The 27555-nt window shown below is 41.8% G+C and overlaps 1 protein-coding gene across 2 annotated transcripts in view; it reads right to left on the bottom strand.

The window, feature by feature from the left end:
• Positions 1-241: 241 nt before the first annotated feature.
• Positions 242-27555, bottom strand: part of KCND3 (potassium voltage-gated channel, Shal-related subfamily, member 3) — a 122420-nt gene continuing 95106 nt past the window's right edge. Inside the window, exons 3-7 of one of the 2 annotated variants that reach the window (XM_010578878.1) lie at positions 14444-14545; positions 7485-7577; positions 4720-4776; positions 3506-3753; positions 242-1558 (exon numbers count right to left, since the gene is read on the bottom strand). In XM_010578878.1, the coding sequence (XP_010577180.1) occupies positions 1354-1558; positions 3506-3753; positions 4720-4776; positions 7485-7577; positions 14444-14545 (705 nt within the window). In that variant the 3' untranslated portion in view covers positions 242-1353. The remainder of the gene's footprint in view (positions 1559-3505; positions 3754-4719; positions 4777-7484; positions 7578-14443; positions 14546-27555) is intronic. The other variant, XM_010578886.1, reaches the window with a different exon arrangement.

Here is a 27555-nt window from a genome sequence, read left to right as displayed (position 1 = left end):
CCCTTTCTCAAGTGGATGCATGCTGTAGATCCTGTGGTGGGACTGGAGAACTAAAATTGCTAACCTAGTCTGCCCCCAAAATCAATGCCACCCAGAAGCCGTTGATGAGACAACTGGAGCCCTAAGACTGTGAAAAAGCCAAATACCTCCCTGTCCATGCAAGATATTTGGCTCTCGGGTTAATTATTATCAAGTATAGATCCAGACATTATTTGGCTACTATTTACAATGGGTTGTATGTCCAGTGCTAGCAAAGAAATTTATATATAGAAAACAAAAATTAAAAAGCATGGTCATACATTACAAGAAACCTGTTAGACTTATGAATGCTTGATGCAGTTGAGTTCAGTGCTTTCTCATTCTTTGCCATTTGTGTGTACAGTATTAAAAAAGAATCCTACTTTTTTTTTTCCTTTTTAAAAATACAGAACTGGTAGTCTAGTCACACTCTTACAAGTAAGTGATAACAAAAATAGAAAGCAGATACCCATGTGGGACTAAAACTCTACTAAAGCCTGTCTTTTTTTTTTTTCCACAAATATGTTTTCACAGACAATAATTAGCAGACAAACACACTGTTTGCAATTGCACTGTATTGACTTAAAAGGCGGATACAAAATTGTCTAAATAAAGAATGCCATCCAGGGTGAAATAGTTATGTGTGTGTGTGTGCGTGTGCACATATATGTGCTGACACAAGCTTGAATTTTTCTACTGTGCACCCAATCATGGACACATGCTCTGCTCTTTGTAATTCAGTGTGGCTCTGATGTGGTTCTGCTGGTACACTCGCACGCACACACACAGAGGAATGGAAATAGATTTCTGTGACAGGTGGCTTCTTTGTCTAAATCTTTTCCTATAAAAGAAAAAAAATGTGAAATTTTGGTTGGTTTAAAGGTTCTGCTCCATGAAGAAAAAAAATTCACAAAATCCATTGTTTTTCACCTTTTCAGTCATTTCCTCATGAATAAATATTATCCATTAAAAACCTTTAAAAAGGTGCTGCGATACACAGTGTTATATTTCTGTTTTCTTTATTGACTCTCTTGTTGCCATGATGATTATTTCCCTCGACCCTCTGCAGGTGATTTTTGCCCTGTACCATGGCACAACACGCTCTCCATGCAGGTTTTTCCTTTAACCAGCCTCTTCCTCCCTTTCCTAATCCTTCCTCAGTCCACAGCATGAATGCAAGTCTGAAGAAAGCTGCCTCGTTAGGTCTCCATTGCTAATTCGATGGCGAAATGTCAGGTTGGTCCATCCAGGCACAATTTGCAGCAAGAAAGGAACATGGAGGTGTGGAGGGAGAGGGGCACTGGTCTTCCAGCCTCCTTCTGTGCATGAGACGTCTTACAAGGCAGAGACCTTGACTATGTTGCTTGTGGTGGTGGTGGAAATGTTCGTGGAGTGGCCGGGGCTGCTGGGCGGAGGCCTACTCTCACCTTCTGGCGTGAGTGCCGGCGGCGTGGGGATGCTGATGATGGCTGTCGTTATCTGGGCAGTTTTGCAGTTCGGTCTCAGCCCATCATCTGATTTCATGTTGAGACTGGAACGACTAGAAAACAAATTTAGTGTTTGGCTTTTTTTTTTAAACTAGACAATAGAAAGGATGGGAATGGTAGTTGTTCTTAATCACTATCTTATTCCTCCGAACTAAGGGCACCAAAATATTCGGAAGACTCCACTTAAATGTTCCCCCCAGTTCCTGCAAAGCATCACTTACTTCTACCCAGATTACAATAAGCTTTTTTAATATTCCCCCTGGTTAGGACACAGCTTTTCACAGGGCAAGTCATTCTATGTTTCCATTTCATTCTTGCATAATTCTAGTTTAATTAAGAGGACATCTAAATATACTGTCCTGTGTACTGGATCTTTTCAGAGCACAGGTAGTTCTTTCTGAGAAAGAGATGTTGTCTTCCTTGCATTTCAAATGCCTCTTTCAAATTCACTGTCCCTTGATCTTTTCTATTCTTTCATCTCTCTGCAGTAGTTTCAAGGATCTGGCAGCTGGGAGCATTCTTATTAGATCTGCATCAATTGCATCCTATAATTAATTACAGAGGGAAAATGATAGGTTGATTTCTGTGCATCTGCACAGCTACAGGAGTCTGCTATTATCAGCCCAACATGTTCATTTTAAACACAAGGCCTGTCCTTTTTAAAATGTAAAGCTCCCAGTTGGAAAGCTATTGCTGTTGTTATCTCAGAGTGACTCACCAAGAGGATGTTTCTTGATCGCTCAAGCATCCCAAGAACACAGCAGAACCCATTCTGCTCCCTGGTTGCCTCAGTCACAAGCTGAGAGTGGGGCAGTCTTAGGGACTGGGTGGTTCTGCCAGTGGTAACCAGTACACCCAGTTACTTGCATTCCACATGAAAAACAACTTAAAAGCTTTTTTTCTCTCTCCATTCTTACACAGTTTGGTAAGCAAGTGAAATAATGAACAGTGTTGACATTTAAAATATCACTGGCATCTGATTTAGCACCTGCTGAAATAGGCGAAATAGTTGACATTCCCCTGAATTACTGTTTCAGGTGCTGGTTTAAACTATTGTCATCTTGAAACTGCAATAGCTAGAGACTTGTTTTGTGCTTAGTCATTCATAATTCATTCTCTGAAATGCCCTTCTGACTTCACTGTGGCACAAAGTAATCACTTGCTGCCCTAAAGGCAGCTTTGTTTCAGTTTCTAGATCCCTTTGACAGGAGTGGGGAGAAGAACGGCAAGTTCAGAAACAGCCCGGTGCACAAGAAGCTTAATGGGCTGAGGGGGATTTAGAAAGTAATTTAATATTTGCAAGAAAGATGTGGTAAAGAAATTATTTTTTTCAGCCAGTTATGTATAATATGAAAATTTTGAAATTTTCTGTTAAGAGATGCTTCTTCACCTGTGTCACTAATGGCTTTTTTAGGTGAGAGCTACTAAAATACCATTGCAAAATTCCTCCTTATTTGTTTTCCAGTGCTGCTTGATGCTTACAGTTGTGCTTTAGACTTTGGGAGAATGAAAATTAGTGAAGTGAGTGTCCCTGGTGGACTGTGTCAGTGTGTACAGCTCTCTTAACAGCTTTTGCTGACAGACAGTGATTAGCCGGTTGTCTTTGCCTGCTCCTAATAAAGGCTTGGAAGTACTGGGCTATCTGGGAGGTGGGCTGTGAAATGGTCCTGTGCCAGCTTTTGGTGAGTGGCTCACAGCTGGGAACTGCTGGCTCCTGCATGTGTGATTAGCACTTTATAGGCAGGTGTCAGCTGGAATTCATTCTTCTATGTCCAGTCTGGCCAGAGAAGAGTTGCACTAGTGTCTAGCTTTGACCTGGTTCTTCCCCAGCTAGGAGCCACTTTCCTTGGGTTGTCGTGAGAAGGAGGGAAACAAAAAGATGCTTCCAGCACTAGACCACTCTCCCTGGCTGGAGAATATGCCTGCAAGAACGTCTAGTTGGGTAATGCATTTCAGAGGTTTGCATGCAGTAGTTAGCAGCAAGAGCCTACTTACTGTACCTTGTTGTAAGTGAGGGCTGCTCACTGCACTGGATGTGGATGGTGCTGAGCTCCTGCATACTCCGGAGGCGAGTGGCTGGCACACTGGAGTTGGGAAGGTGGGTGGTCTTCTTGTTACGGCGAGAACAGCAGGAGGTGGTCAGGCCATGGTGACTTGACAAGGAGGGGCTCCGAGAAGATGGATAGTTTTGCATTGAGCTCTCCATGCAGTTCTGCTCGAACAGTTGCTCATCTATGAACTCATGGTTCTGAGAGGGGAAAAAACAGTGCCATTACTCTCTGGTGACACCAACAGCTTTGGCCCAACAGCAGTTTGTTTTCAATGGCACCTTTTGCTAGGTTGGTGGCATGTGCCAGCCCCTTGTCTGTGTAAGATGCTCTCTGCCTCTGTGCCTGAAAATATTTGCAGTAGGCAGATATTAAAAAGAAATGACACTGCCTTTTCACTCACTGCAACCAAGAGAAGATTTTACTTTCCTGCATCAGTAGGGGAATAAGAGAAGCTGTTGCAGTGACAAAAGCATGATAGTCTATCAATGCTGCCTTGCATACGTAGTCTGAGATGGTTAATATATTGTGTTGGAATTTCCTTTCATTTTTGTGTCTGGATTCCAGAAGTGGCTTCAAAAAGTCTGCAATGCTACATGGTTATGAAACCCAAGAGGAGATTCATGCTCCTTTTTCTGTGTGCCTGGGGACAGGATTGCATTGTATTTGGATAACCATCTTGACATACAGCGTAATTGCAGGATGTTGCTTATATTGGCTGTTGGGTTCAAAGCATACCTGCAATTCATTGCGTGCTATTAGCTGAGTGGAAATAAACATGGCAGGTGAGAGTGGGAAGTGTATAGGGGAAGGAAGTTCAGAAAGCTGAATTGGTAAAGAGTTTTTGTGCTAAGGAACAAGAAATCCTGAAAGAAAGAACTCTTATGTGTGTATATGAACACCCAAGTTGTTCTAGTAAACATACTTTATCCAGTCCCTGTCAGCATCAGAAAAGATGGGAAACAAAAGCAACCATGGTGAAGGCAGCCATCGGTTTTCATTGAAACAACTAACAACTCTCACAGGAAACAAGAGCACTGGATAGCCAAAAAGAGCCACGTGCACAAACTCCCAAGGACAAGACCAGGAACGAGAAAGGAAGCAAACACTTTCCAGACATGTCACAGAGACCATAGAGAAAACAGATTGAATTAAAAAGGAAATACCTTGATGGTGGAAGTTCGTACAGATAACAGGGGATCATCCACAAGATAGGACAATCCCTACGGGACAACATGCCAACAAAAGATAAAAAGACAATTGATTGTCCATTCCGGCATTCAGAAGTTTAGTCCCAGCATTGCATCTATTGCGTCAGCATTCCAGCTTGCTCACTCAAGTTTGAATGGGCAACAGGACCTTCTCTTTACCAAACCTTGCCTGAATCAGACCCCTTTGTTCCTTCCTTCTCACACTTAAGCATTTTAATGTTATGTTCTTGGAGATGGAACAAAACTGGTAACAACTTTATTAGTTTGATCTTTTGAGTGCTGAAGGCGAAGGAAAACAAAGTTTCAGCTGCTGATTCACAAGTAATGAATTGGAATTGTATTGCCATTAGGTCACCAATGGATATGGGTTTTGATCATACTCTGTGAAAACACAGAAGAAAGGCTTGGGTTGAAGGACTGGATTGGAGAAAATATGGCATGTGAATGTCCGTACTCAAATCTGGGAGTTGGAATGAGTGGAAAAAAACTCCTTTTGTTTGAACAAACTCCATCTGTTGTGTTAATATGACAAAGTAACCTCTGTTATGGCAGCTAGAAGTACTTTAGGGTCATTTTGTCATCTGACACACCAGATTTGTGAGCCATTCACAGCCATTCAATTGTAAGGCTGTATGCTAGCGACAACCACAGATACCATGACAATAAATCATGTACTTTTACAATCCTTCTGCCTAGTTTAAGGAAAGGTGAATTGCCCATTGAAACAAGTTTGCAACCATGGTACATTCCTCATTCCATTCCTGCAACTTGGTCACAAAATGACTCTTCAGTCTTTAAAAATTCTTTGACTATGATTTAAATTTTTCGGAGGAGAACTGTTGCATAGTATTTTAATCAATTATGTAACTACAGAATTTCCACACAAGCTGAATGAACTATTTTGATTGATAATTTCAGACCAGAATCCAAACTTGCTATGTGACTTGATGCAACATCATGGTAATAACTGGCTGAAAAATGTGGGGGAAAACACATTAAATATTGTGCACATTATCCCTCTAGGTTTTAATCAAAATTCAAAGTATCACTGTTGTTGCCATTTTTTTTCTGAAAAAAGCAACATTTGGAACATTTTCAACCACTGAGACTCACTGTCTGAGTAGGCTTATGTGCTGGAGGCAATCTAGCTTTGTTAGTGTGATAAGCTAATACACCCACAAATTAGGATATGCTTTGGCCATGTTACTTCCAGCACCCTAACCAGCTCATTAGAAATGGAGAGACTCATGCAGCTCCCAGAGATGCCCACCCACCCTGTGCAGAGGTCAGAATTTCTATAAGCCGTGACAAAGTCAGGGCCTGACAAGGGCAGGCCCTGGAGACAGGGTTGTCAGCTTTTGTTTGCTTCAGCCAATTTGTTAAAGTTTTCAAATGAAAGTATTCTTGTGAAATATGGGTCATAGTAGTGAAGGTTTTAGGTTCTAAACTGAAGAGTCAGATTGTGAAATATCTGCTTGTTATGTAACATCCAAAATTGCTAGAAGTAAAGGCAAGATGAGTCTTATAAAATAAATTCAATAGTCATTGATACAGGAAGAATCAGTTCACTGTCCTTGGAATGGTGACCTTTATAGCTCATTTGGATAAACCAGCTGTACTCAGCAGGTCACTGTAATTAACCAGTCATCTTCTTCCCGTGTATCGCTGAAGCCTAAGTGGTGTTATTCCAGCATAAGCCAAACTATGGAACTGAAGGTGATTTATCTAAAAGAAAGCTATTGCAAGTCAGAAATCAAAAGTACATTTGATGATGGATGCAGATAGAAAAAGGCATGAATATTTCAAGTGTTAACCTCTCTTCATTCTTTCTAGAATGAATCATGGTATAGATAATGTGTTCCTTTACTGCAGAACCTTTTATATAAACCTGGAAGTAAAACATATGTATCAAATATCTGAAATCTTCCAAGAGTCTTCTACATACAGAATCACTTAACAATGAAAAATAAAATTCTTACTCCCAATACCTTGCATAATGTGAACAGAAAAGTCATGGTATAGAAACTGCTTGACTGGTTTTGAGATAAATTACCTGCCTTTGTAACTAGAACTGTAGTGAGAAAAGGTAGGTGCAGCCTTTAAACCTATTAAGAGAGTTCATCTGCTCTGTGCCGTATAAAGGGCTAAAGGTTATTTTTTTCCAGACTGTCAGCACTGGTGACCAGGTTGTAGTTTGGAATCACTGACAGCATCTTCCTCCTCTTGAGGCAGCAGAACTGTCCTTTATTATTAATTAGCACATCTGATGAGTATATATGATGTGTGACTGACAGCACAAGACAAATGCAGTTTAGTTCTCTTTCAGAAGCACCGAAGAAATTAAACTTAATGTACACCTTGTTTATAGGATCTCCCTAACCCCATGCTGAAAAGTTACTTGTGTTCAAGTGAACTTGACTGAGCAACCTGCTGTTGAGTTTGTACTGGTGTAGATGACTGTGGAGTAGCAGATAATCGCATCTTTATCCCTTTGCACAGTAATTTTTTTTTTTAAAGAAGACAATGAAATAAAAGTGCACTTAACCCATTACAGAATATTCTTGGGAGCTTGATTGTCAGCCCCCTCTGGCACAATTTGTAGATCTACTGAGTATGTCTGAGTGCCACTTCAGAGCATCTGCATGCACCTCTTTTCCATATGGAGCCTGGGCCAGGCACAAGGATCTAGTAAGATGTAAAAGGATTGTGTTGCTACTTACGGTTGTTTTTTCCAGGCAGTGCAGCAGGTGGTGATGTTGGCTTTCAATTAAGGAGGTGCCTTTAGTCATATGCTGTTCATCTTCAGTTGATCCCTGAATAGCCAGAAAAAAGGAGGGAAGAAACCAAAACCCAAACCAGGTGTAAAACCATGAAAACAAACAGAACTACCAGCATTAGCTTTCACAGGGATAAAGGTAACAATTTCAGTGTTGCCAGCCCTTAGGTTTTTCTCACGACTCTTATGAGGATACCTCATTTTTTTTCTTAATGATTTGGCTTGTAAACTTGGCTTTGATTAAAAACCAGTGAGTTTCTAGCCATTTTGTAGCTGGGGAGGAAACCTGGGAAGTACTGTTGACGTATGATGCCAAGGCTCAGGAACCAGAAGGTAAAGAAGAAAAGAACCTATGCTGTTTTATTTTTCCAAAAAATGTTAAGACTTTTAAGCTTGACATGACCTTTGAATGCCAACAGATGTACCCTGAACTTCAGTCTCTGTTAGGAGACAAAACATAAGCTGTCTTGCTTTTGCTGAGCTGAAAGCCTGGCTCTGCCTGACCTTCAGGGCTGCACAGCACTGGGCCTGTTGGAACTTGCATGTGTTATTGCCAAAGCCTCCTTCCTGAGTCACGGCTGCACACCAGATCAAAAAATGTGAATCCAGGCTTCATGTTTTGGACTTTGTAATGCTGCTTCTAGAGACAGGACTTCTGGCTCTGTCTCTCCTCTTCATGGACATCACCAATTGTCTTCCACACTTTGTACCTGTAGTGTATTAAAAGGGGGCTGCTCTTTCCCTGCCTCTGTATATGGTTGTCAGTGCGGAGTGTATAGCAGGCCCTGAGGACTGGGTTCGGTGCAAACTGAAGATGTGTAACCTCTCCTGTGGCCAAGCCCTTGTTGAAAGGCAGGGAGAGGGGAGGAACAGGCAGATGCTATGTATGTAAGAGTTAATATATATAAATTATCCTAGTCAAGCAAACTTCAAATGAAGAAGAATTGTGCAGCAGTGGCAAAGGGTTTATGTTCACATGAAATGTGGCAGCAATTCCATCGGAGAAGGAAGGTCCCATCTTCATTAGTTTCCTACAGATTGTGGCTTTCACTCAGTAGGATGGCTTACTGCGTTAGTTTTAGTAACACAGTGCCAAGGAGTCCTGTAAACCAACCAGGAACGCTCCTGTGTATCACTTAGCACAAAAACAGAATAAGGCAAGCCTGTTCCAAAGACCTCACGATCCAGATACTTCACTCATTGTACAGCAGCACCTGTATAATTGGGGACCAGCTTTCCCCTACTCCCCCTGTGTACTGAAACTGCTGAAATGTGGCTAACAAATTTGTAAGCTAATTCAGAGAGTAGGGTGAGCTTAGAGTCAAGCAGGCAGCCTGTGCCATCTGGGAAGGGATTGGGTACAGCTGAGAGTATTTAGGTCAAAAAACTATTAAAAGGAGTGGTCCCCCCTAGGAAGAGTTGAGGGGGGTGAACTGCTTTTGGTATGCTTATTTAGGGACTGTAGGTTGGAAAGACTGGAGCACTTTTGCTGGTGTGTTCTCAGCTTCTACATCAGGTATGTGTTCATGTGGTGGTTTGGGGAAGAGACTGCTCAGACTGCAGTGTTATTAGTGGTTAGGATAAGCTATAGATCTCAGACCAATCTCTGTGCTTTCATTAAACTGAGGGGCTTGATCTGCTTGAAACAGCTGGAATAGAAATGGATAAGAGGTTAGAAGCTTGAGTTCAATATGTGCGTAATGTTTAGCTCATGCAGAAAGCTTGGCATCAAGAATTCATCAAAACATTAATAGGCCAATTTAGTCAACTTGGGGGGGTGGGGTGGAGAAATCCAATACTCTGTATTTTTTATTTCCACACTGTATCAGTGAATCAGATGCTTACATTCCTCAAAATATAGCATGTCACTTACCCAGTCATGTGGTGATCAGGTATGCCTCAAAAATGGAAGGAAAAGAAACAATAGGTGTTGTTTAGAGAGTTTCTGTGCTATTTGAGAGACAGGATTATTTTTCTCACTTTCTCTGTTCTGTGGTGGCAGGTTTAAGATCTGAGTTGTTAAGGATGTTCTCTTACTATTAAAGCTACTGATCTCGAAATTCACTGTGATTTCATGACACATTAATCTGTGCGTGTCTTTGGTAACTAGCATTTTTGAAGACAGTTACATGCATTAAAATAGCAATTAGATGTTGTTAAATGTTTCCCTGTGCCCTGTAAGTAAGGGGTGATTGGTGTCTTCTGTAATGCCTAAATCTTAAAGTAAAAAATTGACGTGCATGGATTGAATCTCTGCTTAGACATGAAACAGCAGTATCTAACTGTGCAAGATAGAAAATGGGTGGGGTGGGAGACACAGCAGAACATCTTTGCAGAAGTGCCAAGACCTTGTCTGTTGCTCTCAAGGGGGTCAAATTCAACTATGCTTAAAGCATTGCTTTTAAATACACCCATGTGTCCCAGTGATTCACTGCAAATGTGTGTTCTGGATGCCATTTCCAGGATGGTTCTGTGATCCTTAAGTGAAGGAATAACTCTGTCTCTGACAGATGCCAAAACATAGCTGAACTGGTACATTAAGAAAGCTGACTTACTGTACACAGAATTAATAGATTCCTATGGGAATGCATCTTAGGCAGGTTATGGATTTTTTGTTGCTGTTGTTTTGGAAGATGAGCATTCCCAGAAGTATTTTTAGAAGTGGCCTAAAAAAAAAATCAGTTCTATTTTTCTTATTAACAATCCTTCTGGTGAGCTAACACATCAAGCGGGTCCTGTTTGTACCCTGCTGAGATTACTGACTCTGCTGAAGTCTGTGTTGGAATATTTCCCATGGAGATCCTTGCAAGCCCTAAAGCAGATATGATGCTGCACTAGAACACTGGAAAAGGAGAGAGAAAGAGCACATATTGCAAACAGTATCTTTTTATGAGGATTTGCTTGAGAGGAGATCTAAATGGAATCTGAAAGCAAAGGTAGAGCTTCCATACCTCTGGCAGAAGACCTAAGCCAATTGTTAAATTTTGGCAGCACAGCTTAGTCTCTCCCTCTGTCTTCCATCACGAGGCTAGGCTTGTTGCTGATGGAAATGGATCACGGGATGGCAGTGACCAGGAATAAAGCGTAGCCTCAGTGAGTATAACTCGTACCTTATCCTTCTTTCACTTTTTCTTCAGTCAGCTAGGTGTTTTCAGAAACAAAGAGCATGCAACCACCAAGAACATCCTAGCATGCAAATTAAGAATGAGATCTGCAGGAACTACTGCCCCAGGACAGTGAGAGTGCCAACATCACAGGAATGCTTGGCGTTTTGATAGTACCGTTGAGAAACGTGTACCTATAGAGATTGCATCAGTGATACCTACATTACTGCAGGCAAACAAAATCTGTGTCTTCACTAGAAGGGTCTGGCTGTAAGAAAAAGCTGGTGGGGGGGAGGAGAAGAGATCATTTGCTTTTTGAGCTGGGATGCCAGTTTTGCAAGGATTTGATGCCAGCTACCATTCATTTTGTTCTTGGAAGACTTTCAGTGAACTGCTGGTTCCTCAGAGGGAGACTGAAACACACTGTAGTGTCAGTTCTGAAATCCAAAATACTTCCACTTCACCTCTTCTACTTAGTGCTTCAGCACCCAAGATTGGACGCTGGTGAACTGAGATGAACTGGTTCAGTGGTTAGACTGTCCCTTCCCATGAGAATGGCTATAATGCTTATCTATGGCTAAGCAGATTCTGCTTGTGAAAAGGCACAAGACCTCACAACCTACTGTTCCTAGGATATACACCTTCTAGCATTTTAGCTAAAAGGGAATTTCAGCTAGCTGTACAAGGAGATTAACGTTAAGAGGATATGTAGGCTGCTGCCATGGGAAGAAGCTCACCATCCCTTGAGCACTTCTGACATAAAGCCCACTAAAAATCTCTCTAAATGAGAAGAAAATGGTCTGACTACTTCATGTCTAGATGGCAAATGCAAAATGCCACAAATCCACATGTTTCTGAAGCAAGAGTCTGTATTCTTGCTAGGAGCAGAACTCCTTCCTGCTGCTGCCCTTGGATGAATCCTTTGCTTTTTCTTTACAACGCTACAGGCTGAAGACATGCTGTTCCCTTGAAAGATGGTGTCAGTGTATTCATTCTGGTGCTAATGAAAGGACATTCTGGCACATGTTCCGGAATCTTGAACAGTCCTTATTTCCCAATTTATTAGTTTGACTGCAGAGCCACAGCCAGGATACGTTCTGGGGCAGTTGTTTTCCTTGGGTGAACCCTCAAGGTGTCAGACTGCAGGGCAATCTGCTGGGCACTTGTAAAACAATTATACATTGATCACAGTACTGTGTGATTGCTAGTGATGAAAGTGATAATATCTAGTCATGGCCATATAGTAATTGCAGTTGGAATTACTGCTGGGTAACAAACCAGCCCTATGGCAACCTGGCCGTGTGAAGTCCATTAAAGTTAGCATGAGTCCTGGGCAAGGTATCAAAATGGGATGTGTACCTGACCAGTGAAGCAGTTTGATACTAATTTGACTGATGGATATGCACAGTATGTAGATAATATTTTGGTCCCTAATATAGCAACTACAGAAGTCACATTCCTTCATATTTTTACAGCTTAAAAAATTTGGCTGGCTAGACTATGCTGTCATTCACATTTTGTACTCTTAAGAATAGTTTGTTCTCCTGCCATAAAATGAAAGGATATAAAATCTTGCCTTGTGGAGTTAAAACGGTCATGTATACCTTTACAACAAATTATGTTCTGCAGTTCTGTAATTAATTAATGCCACTACCTGTGGATTGAGAGACTTGTATCTATTCTTGATTCAGGTATGCGGCTAGTCCTCAGGTGGTCAAATATCATTTCCTCTTGGTCGTGCAGATGCTAGGCACAGCTTTGGTAAGTTTCTTGTTTTAGTAAATTATATTCCTATGTGTCACAGGTGGATGGTAATTCTTCCTTCCCCATACCCTTTGCTTTTGACTATTTCAAAAGGAATTTCATTAGGGTGGGGATATTTTCTTACAAAGTATTAATACAAATGTCCACAATATTCAGTGCTTTTCAAAGTAGGATTTGTGGATCTTACTGGGCTGTGGGGGAGTCATATTAGAATTTAGAGCTATAAACCCACCAGAAAGCCACGTTGCTCCCAGAAAAGCTTGGGAAGACCTGCTCTAGGTGCTACTATATATCTAAATTTAGTTATTAATGGGTAAAAAAATCCTCTAGAACCTCTTTAGAAATGTTTTTTTTTTTCCTTCCTGTGTCTGCAGTAGCTTTGTAGCCAACAAAATGACCCTTCCTACACTTATTTTTGGGCAAGTGCCAGCAAATGAACCCATACAGCCAAATATTTCACTCAACCTCATGCATTTTGGACTTAAGCTTTGGTGTGTCAGCTGCTCTTCCATGAGTCGTCTTGGCAGGGAATTTTGGTTGACAGGAGAAGTGAGGAGATTCTTGTTGGGATTGCAGGCTGGAAGATCAAGTGCAAACTGAGTGTCCCTGCTAAGCTCTTCTGGCATTTTTAAAAACTAGAAATCTAAAACTTAAAAGGAAGTTTTAAATTTGTAGTCAAATTTTGGCACGTTCCTGGGTAATGAAATAGCAGAATCTCAGCTGAGCTGGCATCCCAGTCCTGAGCCTTTCCTTTATGGGGATAAGGCTCTGGACTAGGTGTGACCGGTCTTCCTAGTCTCTTCTTGGTAAAGAAACTTTTCTTGAACCACTCAACAGCAACATATGGTTCAAGAAACAGATTTTCTGGGTGTCACTGCCATTCGCAGAGCAGGAGACAACGTTAGATGTGTAGTCAGAAGGATCAATCTTGTTTTGGAGGGGAGAACTGAAACTGATCTGGGCATCCTACCTTCCAAATCTGTGCTTCATGTGAAGTGCTTCTGTGGAGTCAGTTTAAAAACTATTCCAGTTGTAAAGGGCCAGATTCCCCTCTCTCGGTCTGCACCAAGTAGCATCCTACGTGCAAAATATGGTGCTGCACAGTTTCCCTCTGTGTGCTGTACACACTGAACTTGGCTAGGAGTGGGCTCAGGTCTTAGGGAGCAGCTTTCACCATGAGCTGAAAAGGTTTTTCAGCTTTGATTTTACAAATGCAAGGATGTGTGCCAGGGAAAATAGTATACATTTGAAGGATTAGGCCCCAAGTAAGGATGCATGAACAAGTGCTAGGCGGCTCTGGTGGCTCAATTAAGCATTCTTCATCTCGCTCTTTGCTCCCCATGTGCACGAAAGGCTGATTTATTTGAAATGAAATCCATGAAATGTGCTAATACCTGCTCTGGTGTTGATCAGGCTTAATGTAATAACCTCCTCTCATTTTCGCTGATTCTGCTGAGCAATCTGACGCACTTAAAACTTTTCTTCTCATGAATAGCTAGTATTAGCCTCCAGAGGCCTTTCTGTTAAAAAAAACCCACCACCAAACTGCCTGAAACAGGAACTGGGGAATATTTTCCTGTCCTGTTGGGCATGATCAGATAGTCCATATTAGAGAATGACTCTTAAAAATAACTAACTATATGTTGGAAGAGAGTGGGTATTTATAGTATGGGCAGACCCTGGGCCATATAAATCACTACAGCTCCAACAGCTCCATCACACAGAGGGATTCAAGGGAACTGTGAACCTGGTTGTTGCTGGAAGGCCAGATCCTTTCCCAGCCCAAGGAGGAGCCCAAGGAAGCTTTTTTCCTCCCGTCCAGTCTTGCAGCTGGATTCCAGCCATCCCTCCACATGGCACATACAGTACATGAGTGCGTAATTGTAGCATAATGCCATTCTGTGTGTGAGGCTGCCATGCTGGATAATGAGCAATTAGGTGGCAACAGAGAGGGAAAGGGAGGGAGCCCGGGGAGAGGAGTGGGAATAGGGAACTTCTCAAACTCTGTGGAAGGAGATACTGTCTCTGCACTCACCGTCAGCTCGAGGGCTTCGTTCAGGAGGCCGTTGCGCTTGCTGTGAAGGTAAGCATTGGAGCTGCCTGTTTTGGCCACTCGAATCCGTGCAAGCCGGGCTTTCTGTGAAGAAGGCAAACAAGCTGAAGTTAGAGCTAGGCACACTGAGTGATCAGTCCTGTGCTGGCAATACCAGGAGGAAGGAAATTTCAGGTTCTCACTCTACCTGAAAAAGTCTTGGGGTGAAATACAAGGGGTGTGCAGACAAGACAAGGTGCTGTTGAGAACAGCTAGCACAGGTCTGTCTCTGGGAGTCAGATGAGTACGTATGTCTGAAGAACATAATCTGCCACAGAGTGTGAATAGCCTTTCCAGAGACAGGAAATGGGGTACTGCAGATTTGTTTATCCTTTCAAAAGTTAGTAGTAATTTTCATGGGATGAGATGCACAGCAACTAGAGACACTTGTCTTGGACATACTCCTGGCATAGAATGACTGTATGATTGTATGTGATCTAGCAGTGTGCACATGCTCTGCATGTGTGTTGCTTTCATGGCTTGCCTTCTCTAATGTACTTGGTTGTTTAATCCTCTCTTTATCTTTCAGGTCTGTGCCCTGACATCTGTGTTGTCACTTGCTCTGCTTGTTCTGCAGCTAGCATAGTGATACCCGGTCCTTAGTGACGGTGGACTGTCCTCTGCAGTGGTAGTGCTAATTTATTAACTTTGGTATCTGATAATATAAGACTCCGTCCAGAAATACTCGTCTTTTGACAAACTGACAGAGGTCAGTCTGCAATAACACAGACACTCAACTCTTCTCATTTTTATTTATCCCTGACCCTCTTACCTCTAGGGAGACAAGTTAGATGATAAAAAGCAGTCCAGAATAAAGCAAACAAGAAAAACTAGTAAGGCCCTCTTCCTTTTTGATCACACAGTTTTTAGCATTTCAGTTTTTCTTTTCAATTGTTGCCTGCTTCTCTGTCAAGTGCTGATTTCCCTTTTTCTTTTCTACTGTTAATTTATGACTCAAACACCATTAAAAGTAAATACATGAAATAGCTGTGGCTATTAAAAAATAATTACATTGTGCTGTAGTTTAAAATGCTGCATAATCTTTTAAATAACATGGAACTTGTGATTTTCCTTTCTAATTAGAGGTGCTAATGGGTATACACTGTAGGAAGAGTAAAGCCAAGAGGCAAATATCTGCAGTGGGTCCAGAGAGCGTAATAATTCCAGGAGCTCTATTACTGTACATGCGTGAGTGACTCTGGCCCTCAGTATTTGAAAGATTTGTTTAACATTAAGAGCTTCTGCTTAAGCAGACAATTTCTCAGGCAAAGACACGTACAGGATGCTAGTTTGCAGCTTTAATTGGGTGACACAGACTATGACCAGTCTGAAAAATAGGTTTTCTTTTGACGCCCCAAAATGGGGACATCCAAAATTGACTTTCTTTTCTATACTTCACCTAGATTTCATTGTCCCACTTTAACGTTAAGACTCCAAGTCAGTATATGAGAGTGAAACCTCTGATGAAACTTACTCTGTACTGGGGCCAAGGTATCTCACAGGGCTATGTGGTCACCCTGTGAAAGGGGCACGAGTTGTATTGGCAAGATGTAGACTGAGGATACAACTATAAAATGAAATTGGATCTTCATTTTTTCTGAAGACTTTCCCAAACTGCTGTGTTGCTCTAGGTCCCGAATAAGACTGGCCTGAGACTGTAATCTGGAACAGAACCTGCAGAGACTACTGTTATTGAATATGAGTTAGGGGGAGAGAGCAGGGGATAAGGGACTGAAGGATATTCCATTTCCCAGTTACATGGCATTGTCTCCCTGTTCCTGTTAATTATATTTCCATTGAATTATTTCTTCTGTTTGCAAGTACATGCCTTTGTCTCTGTTCCTTACTTTTCGCAACGATCTTATCTGTTCCATAATCAGGACTGGATATTGGATCCAGTGATTGTCTTTACAGTGAGGCTCTAATGGCAACCACAGAAGACTTCCATTTCTCTCTGCTTGGCAAAATACCGGCTCCTTTGCTGAAGGAATTACCAGAGTCCGTCAACTTACTCACCTCACCTATAGCAGGAAAGGTTTCATCCTCATCTTCAGTTCAGTCAATTGTTAAAGTGGGTTCATTCTTAGACTCTTGTAATGAACATTATTCCCTTTGCCTCCAGGCTAGCAGGGGATCAAATATTAATAGCTGTACTCCATGTGGACTGAAGATGGTTCGTTTCTGAGGTCTGTTCTCTTTTCTTCTTTGAAACAGGGCCACTAGCTATCTAAATAATTAAGGCCCATAGCTTTTGTAGTTTAGAACAGACGTTGTTATTTTAATAAATGTCAGTGGGGCAGGACAGAAGTTAATCCTATTCTCCTTACACAAAAGATTGTCTAGGATAGTCACATTGCCTAACTCTGTGCCCCCATCATGATTAAATTTAGTAGATATCTTGATTAACTCAGCTAGAGAAGTTAATTAAAATAGGTGCCTAAAATTGGTTTGGCCCTCCAGACAGTTTCCCACACTGGACTAGAAACAACTCTAAAACCATAGTTCATGTTTTTATGTGAAAGTCTGTGTGTAAGTGTGCATTATTTGGAAAGCATATCTATCAGGTGACACAAGCTTTACGTGAAATTTAGGTACATGTCTTATGTTTACATGGGATGCAGTACTTTGATCATGCCTGACAGTAACAAAAAGTTTAAGTGCAGCAAAGGTTCAACACTGGTTTATATGACTGAGCAAAGTGGATTGAGGACATGAAGGGCACCTGGCAGCAGTGTAAGACTCGGGTTACAGTGTGGAAGCAGGTAAAAGCTGGCCATTTTCAAAGGAGTTTTGTGTTACCTGTTGGAATGCATCAGTCTGGACTTGGCCAGCTGGCAGAGGTATGCCTTGGCAGATCAGGTGTGGACTAAATTACAGAGGCAAAAGCCTTGAACTTAGGGCACGCCACATGAGCTTTGAAGCAGCAGTACTTTGCAGGAAACTGTACTACGTACTGTCACGTCTTTTGCTGTCAGAAACCTAGAGAATTAGGCTGATGGGGTCTTCCAAACTCTGCCAGTTTTTAACATGCATGGGTATGCTTTTGTCATCCCTGTCCTTCAGAGCTCAGAACTTCTGGTCTGCAGGACAGAAGATAGACAAGTGGAGGACCATGTTTTTCTGGCCATCTGCTGCAAATGTCTTGTGGGGAGGGTGGGGGGATAGGTGTCTTCTGCATCTTATCGCACAAATATGACAGACTAAAGGTCATTAGGGCCAGGCCTGAGATCACTGTTACTGAATATAACCCCTGCACAGAGAATCTAAAAAAGGAAAAGAAAACGGCACACTGTGTCTGCATGTAGAGTGGTAAGAGGAGTTGCTAGGAAACCACAGGATCTCAAAATGCATATGACCTAATCTGGAAGATAATTTATATGATGAAAATAATAATACTAATGACAGCCACTTACAGGTTAGAATGATTAATTTGGTTATCTTGGAGCCCATGTGTTTCTGAGAGCAGGATGGAAGGCAGGTCTCAATAACTTCTGGCTCCTTACTGCTTTTTAAGAAACTGGAGACTCAGAATAAGCAGGAAGGGCAGTGAAGCCCAGTACATGTGGAGTGCTGAAGTACAGTGGGGAGGATGATGTAAGTGGCTGTCAGCATCCTGGGTATCTATATTTCCCAAAGGGACTGACAAAGGAGAAAGAATAGCCTGTCTTCATCTTTTAGCTGCTTTAGAGAAGTACAAGGAGCAGGAGTTGCTGGCTAGGAAAAATGCTTACCAGATGGCAGGCCCAGGAAACAGCTAATTATTATTTATTAAAGATTTTCATCTAGTTCTTATGGAGATAATGTTCACTCTTGATTTATGTAGTATAATAAACTATTAAGTTACAACCTATGACATAATTTCATATTTGCCAGACAACTTCAGCTTTTCAGATCTTCTGTACTTGAGCAAGGAGATGACTGGAGTACATGTATGTCAGGTACTACGTGTATGGGTCCTATGTCCACTCCTGCTCCCTCTTTGGACTGGAGCTGTTATTAGCATTATCCTTCACAGAATGGTTGATGTTGGAAGGGATCTCTGGAGGTCATCTGGTAGGTCATCTGATCCCACCCCCCTGCTCAAGCAGGTCCACCTACACGCAGTTGCCCAGGACTGTGTCCAGGTGGCTTTTGATTATCTCCAAGGATGAAAACTCCACAACTTCCCTGGGCAACCTGTGCCAGAGCTGGGTCACCCTCACACTGAAAAAGTGTTTCCTGATGTTCAGACGGAGCCTCCCATGTTTTAGTTTGTGCCCATCACCTCTGGTCCTATCACTGACCGCCACTGAAAAGAGCCTGGCTCTGTCCTCTTTGCATCCTCCCTTCAGCTATTTACACATGTTAATAAGATCCCTCCGAGCCTTCTCTTCTTAAGGCTAAACAGTCCCAGCTCTCTCAGCCTTTCCTCATATGAGAGATGGCTCCAGTTCATATCCTATTTAACTTTATCTGCTAAAACCACACTAAGAGCATTCCTGGCAGAAAATGCAGTTACACTAGATAATTAACAGTGCTTCACATTGTAATTCCTAAATAATTAGTAGTTTGAATATGAGTAGACCTATTGGTGACAGCTGCAGTGAGTCCAGTGGTGCAGTAATTGTACAGCATTGGTCTTTTAAGGCTAAAATGAAGCTGTTCTCAAAAGTAGTCAACAGAAGACTTTTGATCTGATTTTTATTTCCAAGGTGAAATATGACAGCCATTCAGTAAGTGCTTGATTTTCTTGCATTTGTCTGCATCTGTTGCTAGTTTGGGTCTGGACTTAAATTCTGGATGGAAAGAACATGGTTGATTTTAGGACATGGAAAAGGTAACAAGCAGATTGTACAGTGAAATGGGAGTTTCTGCAGACTTAACAACAAGGCTTAGAGTATAGAATGACAAAAAAGTATTTTCTTGTAGTTATGTTCTCACCTTCCTAAAATGATCTTGTCTGTGGTACCTTTGACTAATTTTAGCATAAAATTCAGAAAGGAATTCATCAAAGACTTCAATTTGTACTTCTGAGTGGGAATTCAGTGCACATATATAACTTGGAAAGGGAATGGATGAAACCTTCATCTGGTGGAAACTAGCTTAGCTCCCTGGCCTATTGTGGTAGTTTTTCCTTGCCAAGCAGAAAATGGAAAATTCTTCATTTTAGAAAAAGTATTAAAAAATAATAGAGTGGACAAGGTATTAAATGAATCTACTGTCTGTGGTGTGCTTTCCTCAATATAATCAGGAACACTGATCATCTGTCCTACTTATGGCTCTGGGAAGCTGATATGCCATCTTTAACAAAGCCTGGAAACAGGCTGGACTGCCAAATTAGGACTCAGGGTTATTACATGTGTTTGAACGCTGAGTGAAATAATGGCTGTTTAAAAAGCAAATGGCCCATATAATAAGTACTAGTTGTTATTCTGCTAGCCATGGTTCCATCTGGCTATTGTAATAGGCAGGCAGTGGAGTTATAGCAGTATTAGAAAAGTTAGTTCTCTGTAGATCATCTTTCTGTCATTTTAACCTTTTTTTTCCCCTAAGAAACAGAGTATGCACATTTGGACTTTCCTTCCTCTCAAATCTTTGCATTAAACAGCCTTTGAGCCAACTTTAAATATTCTGTCATTTTTGCTTTGGGAGAGATGTTATAGAGCTGCATATGGAAATTAGATAGTGTAGAACTTGTTATATTCCTATATAATTTAATAGAACCACTTACAGTTAGACCTTGATCTTATTTTGGGCCTCTTCATTACTTTCCAGAGATGAAAGATTCCCCTCCCCTCCTCTGTGGCTCTCCTTTTAATCCTACCTTACACTTGGCACCATTAAAGCAACAGAACATCATTTCAAATGCACTATATCATTTAATCTTTTCCAACCCTGAAGAACATGATGTTCGATCTATTTATAGAACAATGCACAGAATATGGAGTTTAATGGATCTCGGCTTCTCTACTAGTCATAGATATCCTGGCTGATTAAACACAGAACTTTGAAAAAAGTGTCGTAATACGCAAAACTTGCAGAGAGGAACGCAGGATGGTCAGGAAGCCCCTGGAGCACTGAAACTCATCCCCTCCTGTTGGAAACTTCCTTTTGTACATTTTCACCTTGCACTTAGCAAGCTCTGGCTTAAACTTAGGGAAGCTCTTACTCCTACTGGGCATTTATTTTAGAACGTCATTCTTCTATTTAGAAAATGTCTTCTGTTTTCCAGCCTGCATGTATTTGGTGCCAGTTTTACTCAGTTGTTATTGTACTGACGTTTTCTTTTTACATAGACCATTCCCTTTCTGGTGTTCGCTGCATTCTACAGGAAAAAATAGAGTAAACTTCACTTTTTGTAGAGTTTGACAATTCTCACTTCATTCCTTCGCTTGACATTTAAGTAGTAAGCTTTTCTGGAGGCCTTTTCATGCTTTTATCCTCTGTAGATGCCCTGCTTATTTCTAATACCTTTTTTCAGTTATCCATCTATCCATCCACCCAGTAAGGGTTACAGTCAGACCTTGATCTCTATAAGAACTGACCTTATGGACAGTTTTTCCTTGATTGAAATGTTATACATGGTTAATGCATCTTGGCTGAAATTCAAAGCTTCCTCTATCCTGAAGTTCCCACGCTACTAGTCCAGCTGACTGACAGAGCTAGCTCTCTTCACTTCTTAAGTTTGCCTCTTGAAATACAATAAAAGAAATCCTACATACGCTTTTTTGTATTGATAATGCTGTAACAGATTTTGGAGCTTGGGTCAAAATCGTTCCAGGAATGCGTGGTCAAGAAGGTGCCATACCAATTGTAGTGGGAATCTGGTATAGTTTGTTAGAGTTAGAAGTGAAGTATTATGGGGTGTAAATTAGGGTGTCAGAATTTGTCTAGAAATGTCTTGCTTAATAAACATCTCAAGAGAAGAGCCTCATGTTTTTCTGCATCATTAATAGAGAGGTTGCTGTTCCCCATTATTCTAAAATAAGGTTCTGTGTTTCAGTGAAAGCAAAGTGTGATGAGCATCTTTCTGCTTGTGATTTATCTGTCTGTCTGTTTCCAGATCTCACTTTTATAACATCTTTCACACAGCTCACACCCCTAATTAATAGCTATAAAGTATTCAGGGGATGGAGAAATTAACAGAATTTGATCTAGTGTCACATGCCAACTTACTAGACCAGATATGTGGACACTAATTAATGGTGTGGAGGCCTGTGGTTAGCTACAGAAAATGAAGGTAATTGCTTCACATAGTGCTGCTTGCACCTTCCCCAGGAAGGTGGTGAAAACACGGAGGGGGGAATGGGGATGATGACCACAAAACCTTTGTATGATACTCAAGGAAAAATAAGCAAATTTGTAAAACTCCCACCCTTCGTTCTCCTCTGTGGAATGAAGCCCAAGGGGAAGAGATGATGGTGGGGCTGTTTTCCTGCCTCATTGCCTGCTCACTGGCAGTTGGAGTAGGTGCCGTCTCCGACGGGCAGGTGCCCACCAGCAGCAAGGGGAGCGAATGGGGTGAAGCGTGAGTGCGGGCAACACTGTTGTTCCAGGTGGGGTATGGCCAGGAGCTGTGTTCCATCCCACTTCTCTGTGCTGCGAGCTTTCAGCATTAATTGAGAGAAGCATTGCTTGCTGGCAAACGAAAATTGCTCAGGAGTCATCAGATGACAATGAAGTTGCTGTGCGGTGCAATTAGCTTTCTTATTGAAGCTGCTCCTAGTTGTTCCTCTTGCTCCTGGGGTCTCTGGGGACAAATCTCTAGCACTAGGCTTCTGGGGGAAAAAATCCTTCACAAACCCATCCCATGGCCTTATTTGATAAGACTCTCAGAAGAATGTGTGTGTCAGCTCATGTCCTTACGCTGACAGCCACAACATGTTGGCTGCATGCCTTGATTTGGCAGATGCGGAGGGAGAAGCCTGCCTGGCCTGCTGTCCTGGGCACTGGAGCGCTCCCGGTTTGTCAGCAGAAAGCTGTGGAGTCGTCATGGCTACGCGCTGCTGTGGCCCCTGTTTGTGCATTCCAGCATCATTGCACGTTCCTATTAGAATGGCTCCTAATTATCCTGACTCAATCGCTAACGAAGCTGATGCTTCATATGTGGATAGAAATGCACTGGTGCCTGGATACTGGAGCTCGTGGACAATGTGTAGAATTGCTCTGTATTATTGTATTTGTTCGGAGTTAATGCTGAGTTCGGTCTAAATGGCTGCACTTACACGGAGAACAGGTGGCTGGAATTACCGTCAGGCAGTGGTCTGCATAGTAAACAGAAGAGTTCTGCTGTACTGTGACAAAGAGGAGAAATGAGGAACTATTTCCTATGGAGCAATTTGTCTGGTGGATTGAACTGTTTTTTCTTCCTGCTCAGTACTCACAGGCAGACTGTGATTTCTCCATGCAGATTTTTTTTTTTTTTAAATGATCTGTAAGTTTTATGCATGCTTTTGATTCCCTTGCCTGCTTGTGAACCATTCTGCACCAGCATTTACTGTTGCTCTACTTGCTACCCATGACTGGTCAGGAAAGCACATGCTGTCATTTCTGCTGCCTTGTTTGGTGAGTCAGCAAGAATTGCTAGTGCAAAAGCTCAGAGAGATAAATTTGAAATCCTGGGTGTGAATAGTATTACTATAAGATGGTTTCACTCTCTGACCTTGTACATGTACGTGAACTAACTCTGCAAGAATCTACCGAGCCAGGAAAAGAAGTGGATTTATCCCAGTTTTATGTGTGAAAAAACCTGAGTCACAGAGAGGGAAGTATGGAAGGGTAATGCTGCTGCAGCATCAGAGTTTGTCAAAACAGTGAGACTGGCTGTAGTAGGGAGACAAAAGAGGATGGCAGGCTCCTGCTCTTGCCCGGAGAGGGTCTGCCTTGTGCTGGTTTAGAGCCTAATGTGATGCTGAAGTTACCAGCAGTTACTGTTTGATGGGATTTTCATGACCTTCAAACAATAAAGGCTTATTCTGAGTCAGATTTTGCAGACCACTGCTGCTGGGTGGAGTGGGAGGAATGGAGTAATGAGATTCTAGGACTTCTCAAGCTGGGCTGTTTAAGACATCTGGTAGTGTGTAAGCAGGGAAATTCTGCAGTGGCCCTTGAGAGATGTACTGGTAGACTGCAGAGTGTTCCCATCTATCTGACATAGGCTATTAGAGGGACTGAGAGACCTGTATTGCCATCCCAGCACCGCATGTGTCAGCAACAAATGATGTTCTTCATCTGCTTATCACTGTCATGGTACAAATTAGTAACCACAATAAGCTTTACTACCATTTACACCCACTTTTAGTTATGTATTTTCCTGACCCAGTGGATATATCCATATCCATTAATCTAGACATAACCATACATTGCAGTTGGTGCAGGGGTGTTTGAGCTGTATTCATTATATAGCCTGGGAACTGCATGGGAGCTAAATGGCCCAGCCCACTTGATTCTGCATTACTTAGGCAGAGTGGTAAAATAAATTAATAAAGGTAACAGCAAAGAATCTGATCACTAGAACCCAGTTCCAAAGTAGGATAGGGCTTCCCAACATTTTTTGGCTGAATGTTTTGCATGCAGGTCTCCTTGACAAGGCAATTTCAGCTTGCGTTTATTTAGACATCTGGGATGAAGTGGGCAACATCAGCCATTACAAATCCTACCAACTGTGCTACATAATGAGCCATCTGGACAGAGGCTGCCACACACAACCCGGACTTCCAACAGGTGGGGAAAGGGGACGCCCTCTTGCTGAGATGACCAAGGAGAGACCCCGAGGATGGATTAGTCAGGTTCTTACGCATTGCAGGCTGTTACCTGGTTATGACTGAGACATGACGTGAAAGGGCCTTATGGCATCAAACAAATGTAGAGTGGCTTCTGGATATGTGTGGAAATGATTTCATCTGGGCATTGGGCCACTGTTGACAACAGGCTTAGTATTTATATGTATGGTCTTGCTTTGGAGGCTGAACCTATAAGCTTTAGCTCACTGATTTCAATCCTTCCTTTCAGAGAAGACGTTACTTGTCTTATGCAATTTGGGACCTAGGGAATTTGAACTAGCTGAACTGACAGAAAATGCCATTTTGCTTTCCTGGACAATATGAAAAAAAAGAGGAAGGGTTCCTGGTTGGTTTATTTGTTTGGGTGTCCCCCCGCCCCGAACTGTGTGAGGGGATGTGACAAACGCCAAACACGAAACAGAGGAGGAAGAAAAAGAGGTACCTACCCCAGCAAAAATGAAATATCTTTTTTTTAAAAAAAAAAAAACAAACAAAACTTTTTTCCCCCTGTCATAAACTGTTAAATATCAACAAAAACATATTCCACACAGATTCATTGTGGTTGAAAAAAACATGTTTTTTAAATGTCAGCCAGCTCCAGTTTTAACCTTATTGTTTCTCTCTCTCCTTAAGTTCCCAACCCCATCCCCTGCTGAGAACTGAGTCATGTTCTGTCACTGAGCTCTCCTTAGACAACTCACAGCTTTGCTCGAGTCACTTTTTCTGGCCGTTCTGTTCCATGCTCTAAAGTTCACTAACCCACCTCCAAAATTTAGGGTGTCAGATGAAAAACAGAACATTTCAAAGCTGACTCCCCTGCTCTGTAGCAAATCAATTATTATAATGGATTCATTATTGACAGGTGTGTGGGCTGTCTTTCTCATGGGTATGATGATGACATAAATCTAGTATTAACCATTCTCTTCATCACCATCTTCCCTCTTCATCCGCTCTGCTGACTGCAGTCCTGTTTTCCATGCCTCTGAGAGTGACGGCTGGGTCTGGAACAGGCTGTTTCTAACATGCCTCTTACGGAACAATCAGAAAAACGCTTGTGTCCTTACTCTTCCTTCCTTTTGGCTTAAGCCCCTTTTAAGCATCTCCATAGTTACCTCTTCATCAGTCTGCAGAGTCATAGCTGCCTGTGTGCAACCATCTCATGAGTAGCTCTCACTGTCAGGAATAACCTTCCTCCATCTACTGCCTTTCATAGACTTCCATCTGAAAAGATACGGCTTCTTCCTTGCCCCTTCATTCCTTTCTTCTGCTGATATTGGCTTTGTGATTGAATGCTTTAATTCATCCACCAGGCAATGTGTCCACTTCCTTGCTTCACCTAATTTATACCATCTACTCTTTGATAGCCTGCGTTACAGTTTTCAGTTCTATATTACAGTTTTATGTGAGAGTGAGTCTGCAAAATGATTTTGTCCTGGATAATCCATTCATTGCCTAAATCTGTGTGTTTGGTTCTTTCCTGGAAACTTATAGCCTAGAGGATGAAATGAGAAGTCTATTTCAAGGATTTTGCAGTACATTGCTTGTTCTCATAGAGTCAAAGGCCACCAGATAATAAATGATATGAATTGAACAGACTAAGAAGCTGCAATCCTCAAAAGCATGTTTACTGCAGACCTGAAACCAAGTACTGTGATTACTGAAGCTTTATATTCATAGGTGACATTTTCAGTTTAGCCCCTGTGAAATGCACCACTAAAACCATGCTAATCCCTCTGAGATTATCAGCCATTTCAGTATCTTGGCTCATTTAGCAAATCTAACCATTAAATGATAAATGCACATTAAACAAGTTGTGGGTTTTTTTCTGAGCATTTACATTTCTCCCTCCTCTATTGTGCAAATGTGAGGAGGCATACTTCACTGTGTAAGAGGCCACTTTCTGAACACTTGTTTTTCCTCCAAACTGAGAAGATCTAGAACAACTCAGTTTTCTAAATTTTAGCCCTATGGGGGCTAGTCTAGAGACCAGTTAGCTTTAGGCTGTTGTTGCTCTTTCCAAACATTTCAGCTGCCACTCCACTTCCATGTGCCTTCTGAGGCTGTTCAAAACTGCTTTAAATATGCTTTTGAGGACTTGGTGTCTTCATCTGCATGTATGTTCACGTGTGCAGGGAGTTGGGGCTAACAACCACATAGGCTTAACCTGTAATGCTCTATTGCCCTTGTTACAGTATTTTTTTTTTTCTGTCTTACCATTTTTTCTTACTGAAAAGCTGCTAGTGCACATTGGTATTTGTCAGTCACTGGCCCACCTAAAAAACCTCACATTTCTGAGAGCTCCTCTGCAGTTTATTGCCAGCTCCTGTTTCCCAAGGGAAGGGGATATAGGAGCTGATGGGGTTGTATTGCTGTAATTAGTTGGACTGTGTTGGAGCAGTCTGGGGAGATATCAAAGGAATCTCTAGTTGTCTTTTCTGAAGCCTCATTCCAGGAACAAAAAAACCCTAACAGAACAAGCTAACTTTGCTGTACTTGGCACAATCTTTCCAGCTGAGTGACCCGAGTTGGTTATTTTAAAGCTAAACGAAGACAAAAGTCATTGGACCTGGGAGATTAAGGACCAACAAAGGCTCCCTTAACACTTTGAAAAACACCTTTCTAAAAGTATTTTCACTAAGAGGTCTAGTGTTTTCTTCTCCTTTCTTCCTTTTTTGTTAATCTTTGTGCAAAGACAGGGCCTTTGATTTTAGTATTGGTTCTCCACTTAAAGACATGGGATTAGATTTGTCTGTCAGCAGCTAGAGTTTACTCTAGAAGGATCATTCTTGCAGGATTTTTGACCAGTCTCACAGTCCAGAGGTCTACAACATTCCTGTAAACCTTGGGAGAGCAATCTGCACTTCTGGGATCTATGCTGCACTAAGCTCAAAGGCTACATCTATTCTTTTCACCACCGTATTATCTGGTAATCTTTCAGCTGTGTATTTCTCTACTGCCCTGCTCTGGTGGGAATAACATTGAGGCTTGGGGCTGTATTCGCTCAGTCTCTAACTTCTAAACAATGAACTGTTTTACTTTTTCTACTGCTGCTAAAGGAGCAGCATTTCAGTAGCTGTTGGTAGCTGCCTCTGCTTTCCCTTTCTAGGGTTGAAAAGTGGGAGGTGTAGTCCTCAAACCAGCACCAGATACTTGTCTGCTTCTTCTTCACATTGCATCCATGCTGCAAACTGAACACAGCAAGAGAGAGACTCCAGCATTATCTGAATTACAAAGTCATTCTATTGTCAAGCCTTTTAAGTGTCAAATTCTCTTTTAAAACCAAAGGCTGTGACA

The sequence above is a fragment of the Haliaeetus leucocephalus genome, unplaced genomic scaffold (genome assembly GCF_000737465.1).
Source record: "Haliaeetus leucocephalus isolate CR32 unplaced genomic scaffold, Haliaeetus_leucocephalus-4.0 Scaffold68, whole genome shotgun sequence".
NCBI classification, from domain to species: Eukaryota; Metazoa; Chordata; class Aves; order Accipitriformes; family Accipitridae; genus Haliaeetus; species Haliaeetus leucocephalus.
Note: the sequence above shows the minus strand (reverse complement) of the source record. Positions and strands in the feature narration are given on the sequence as shown.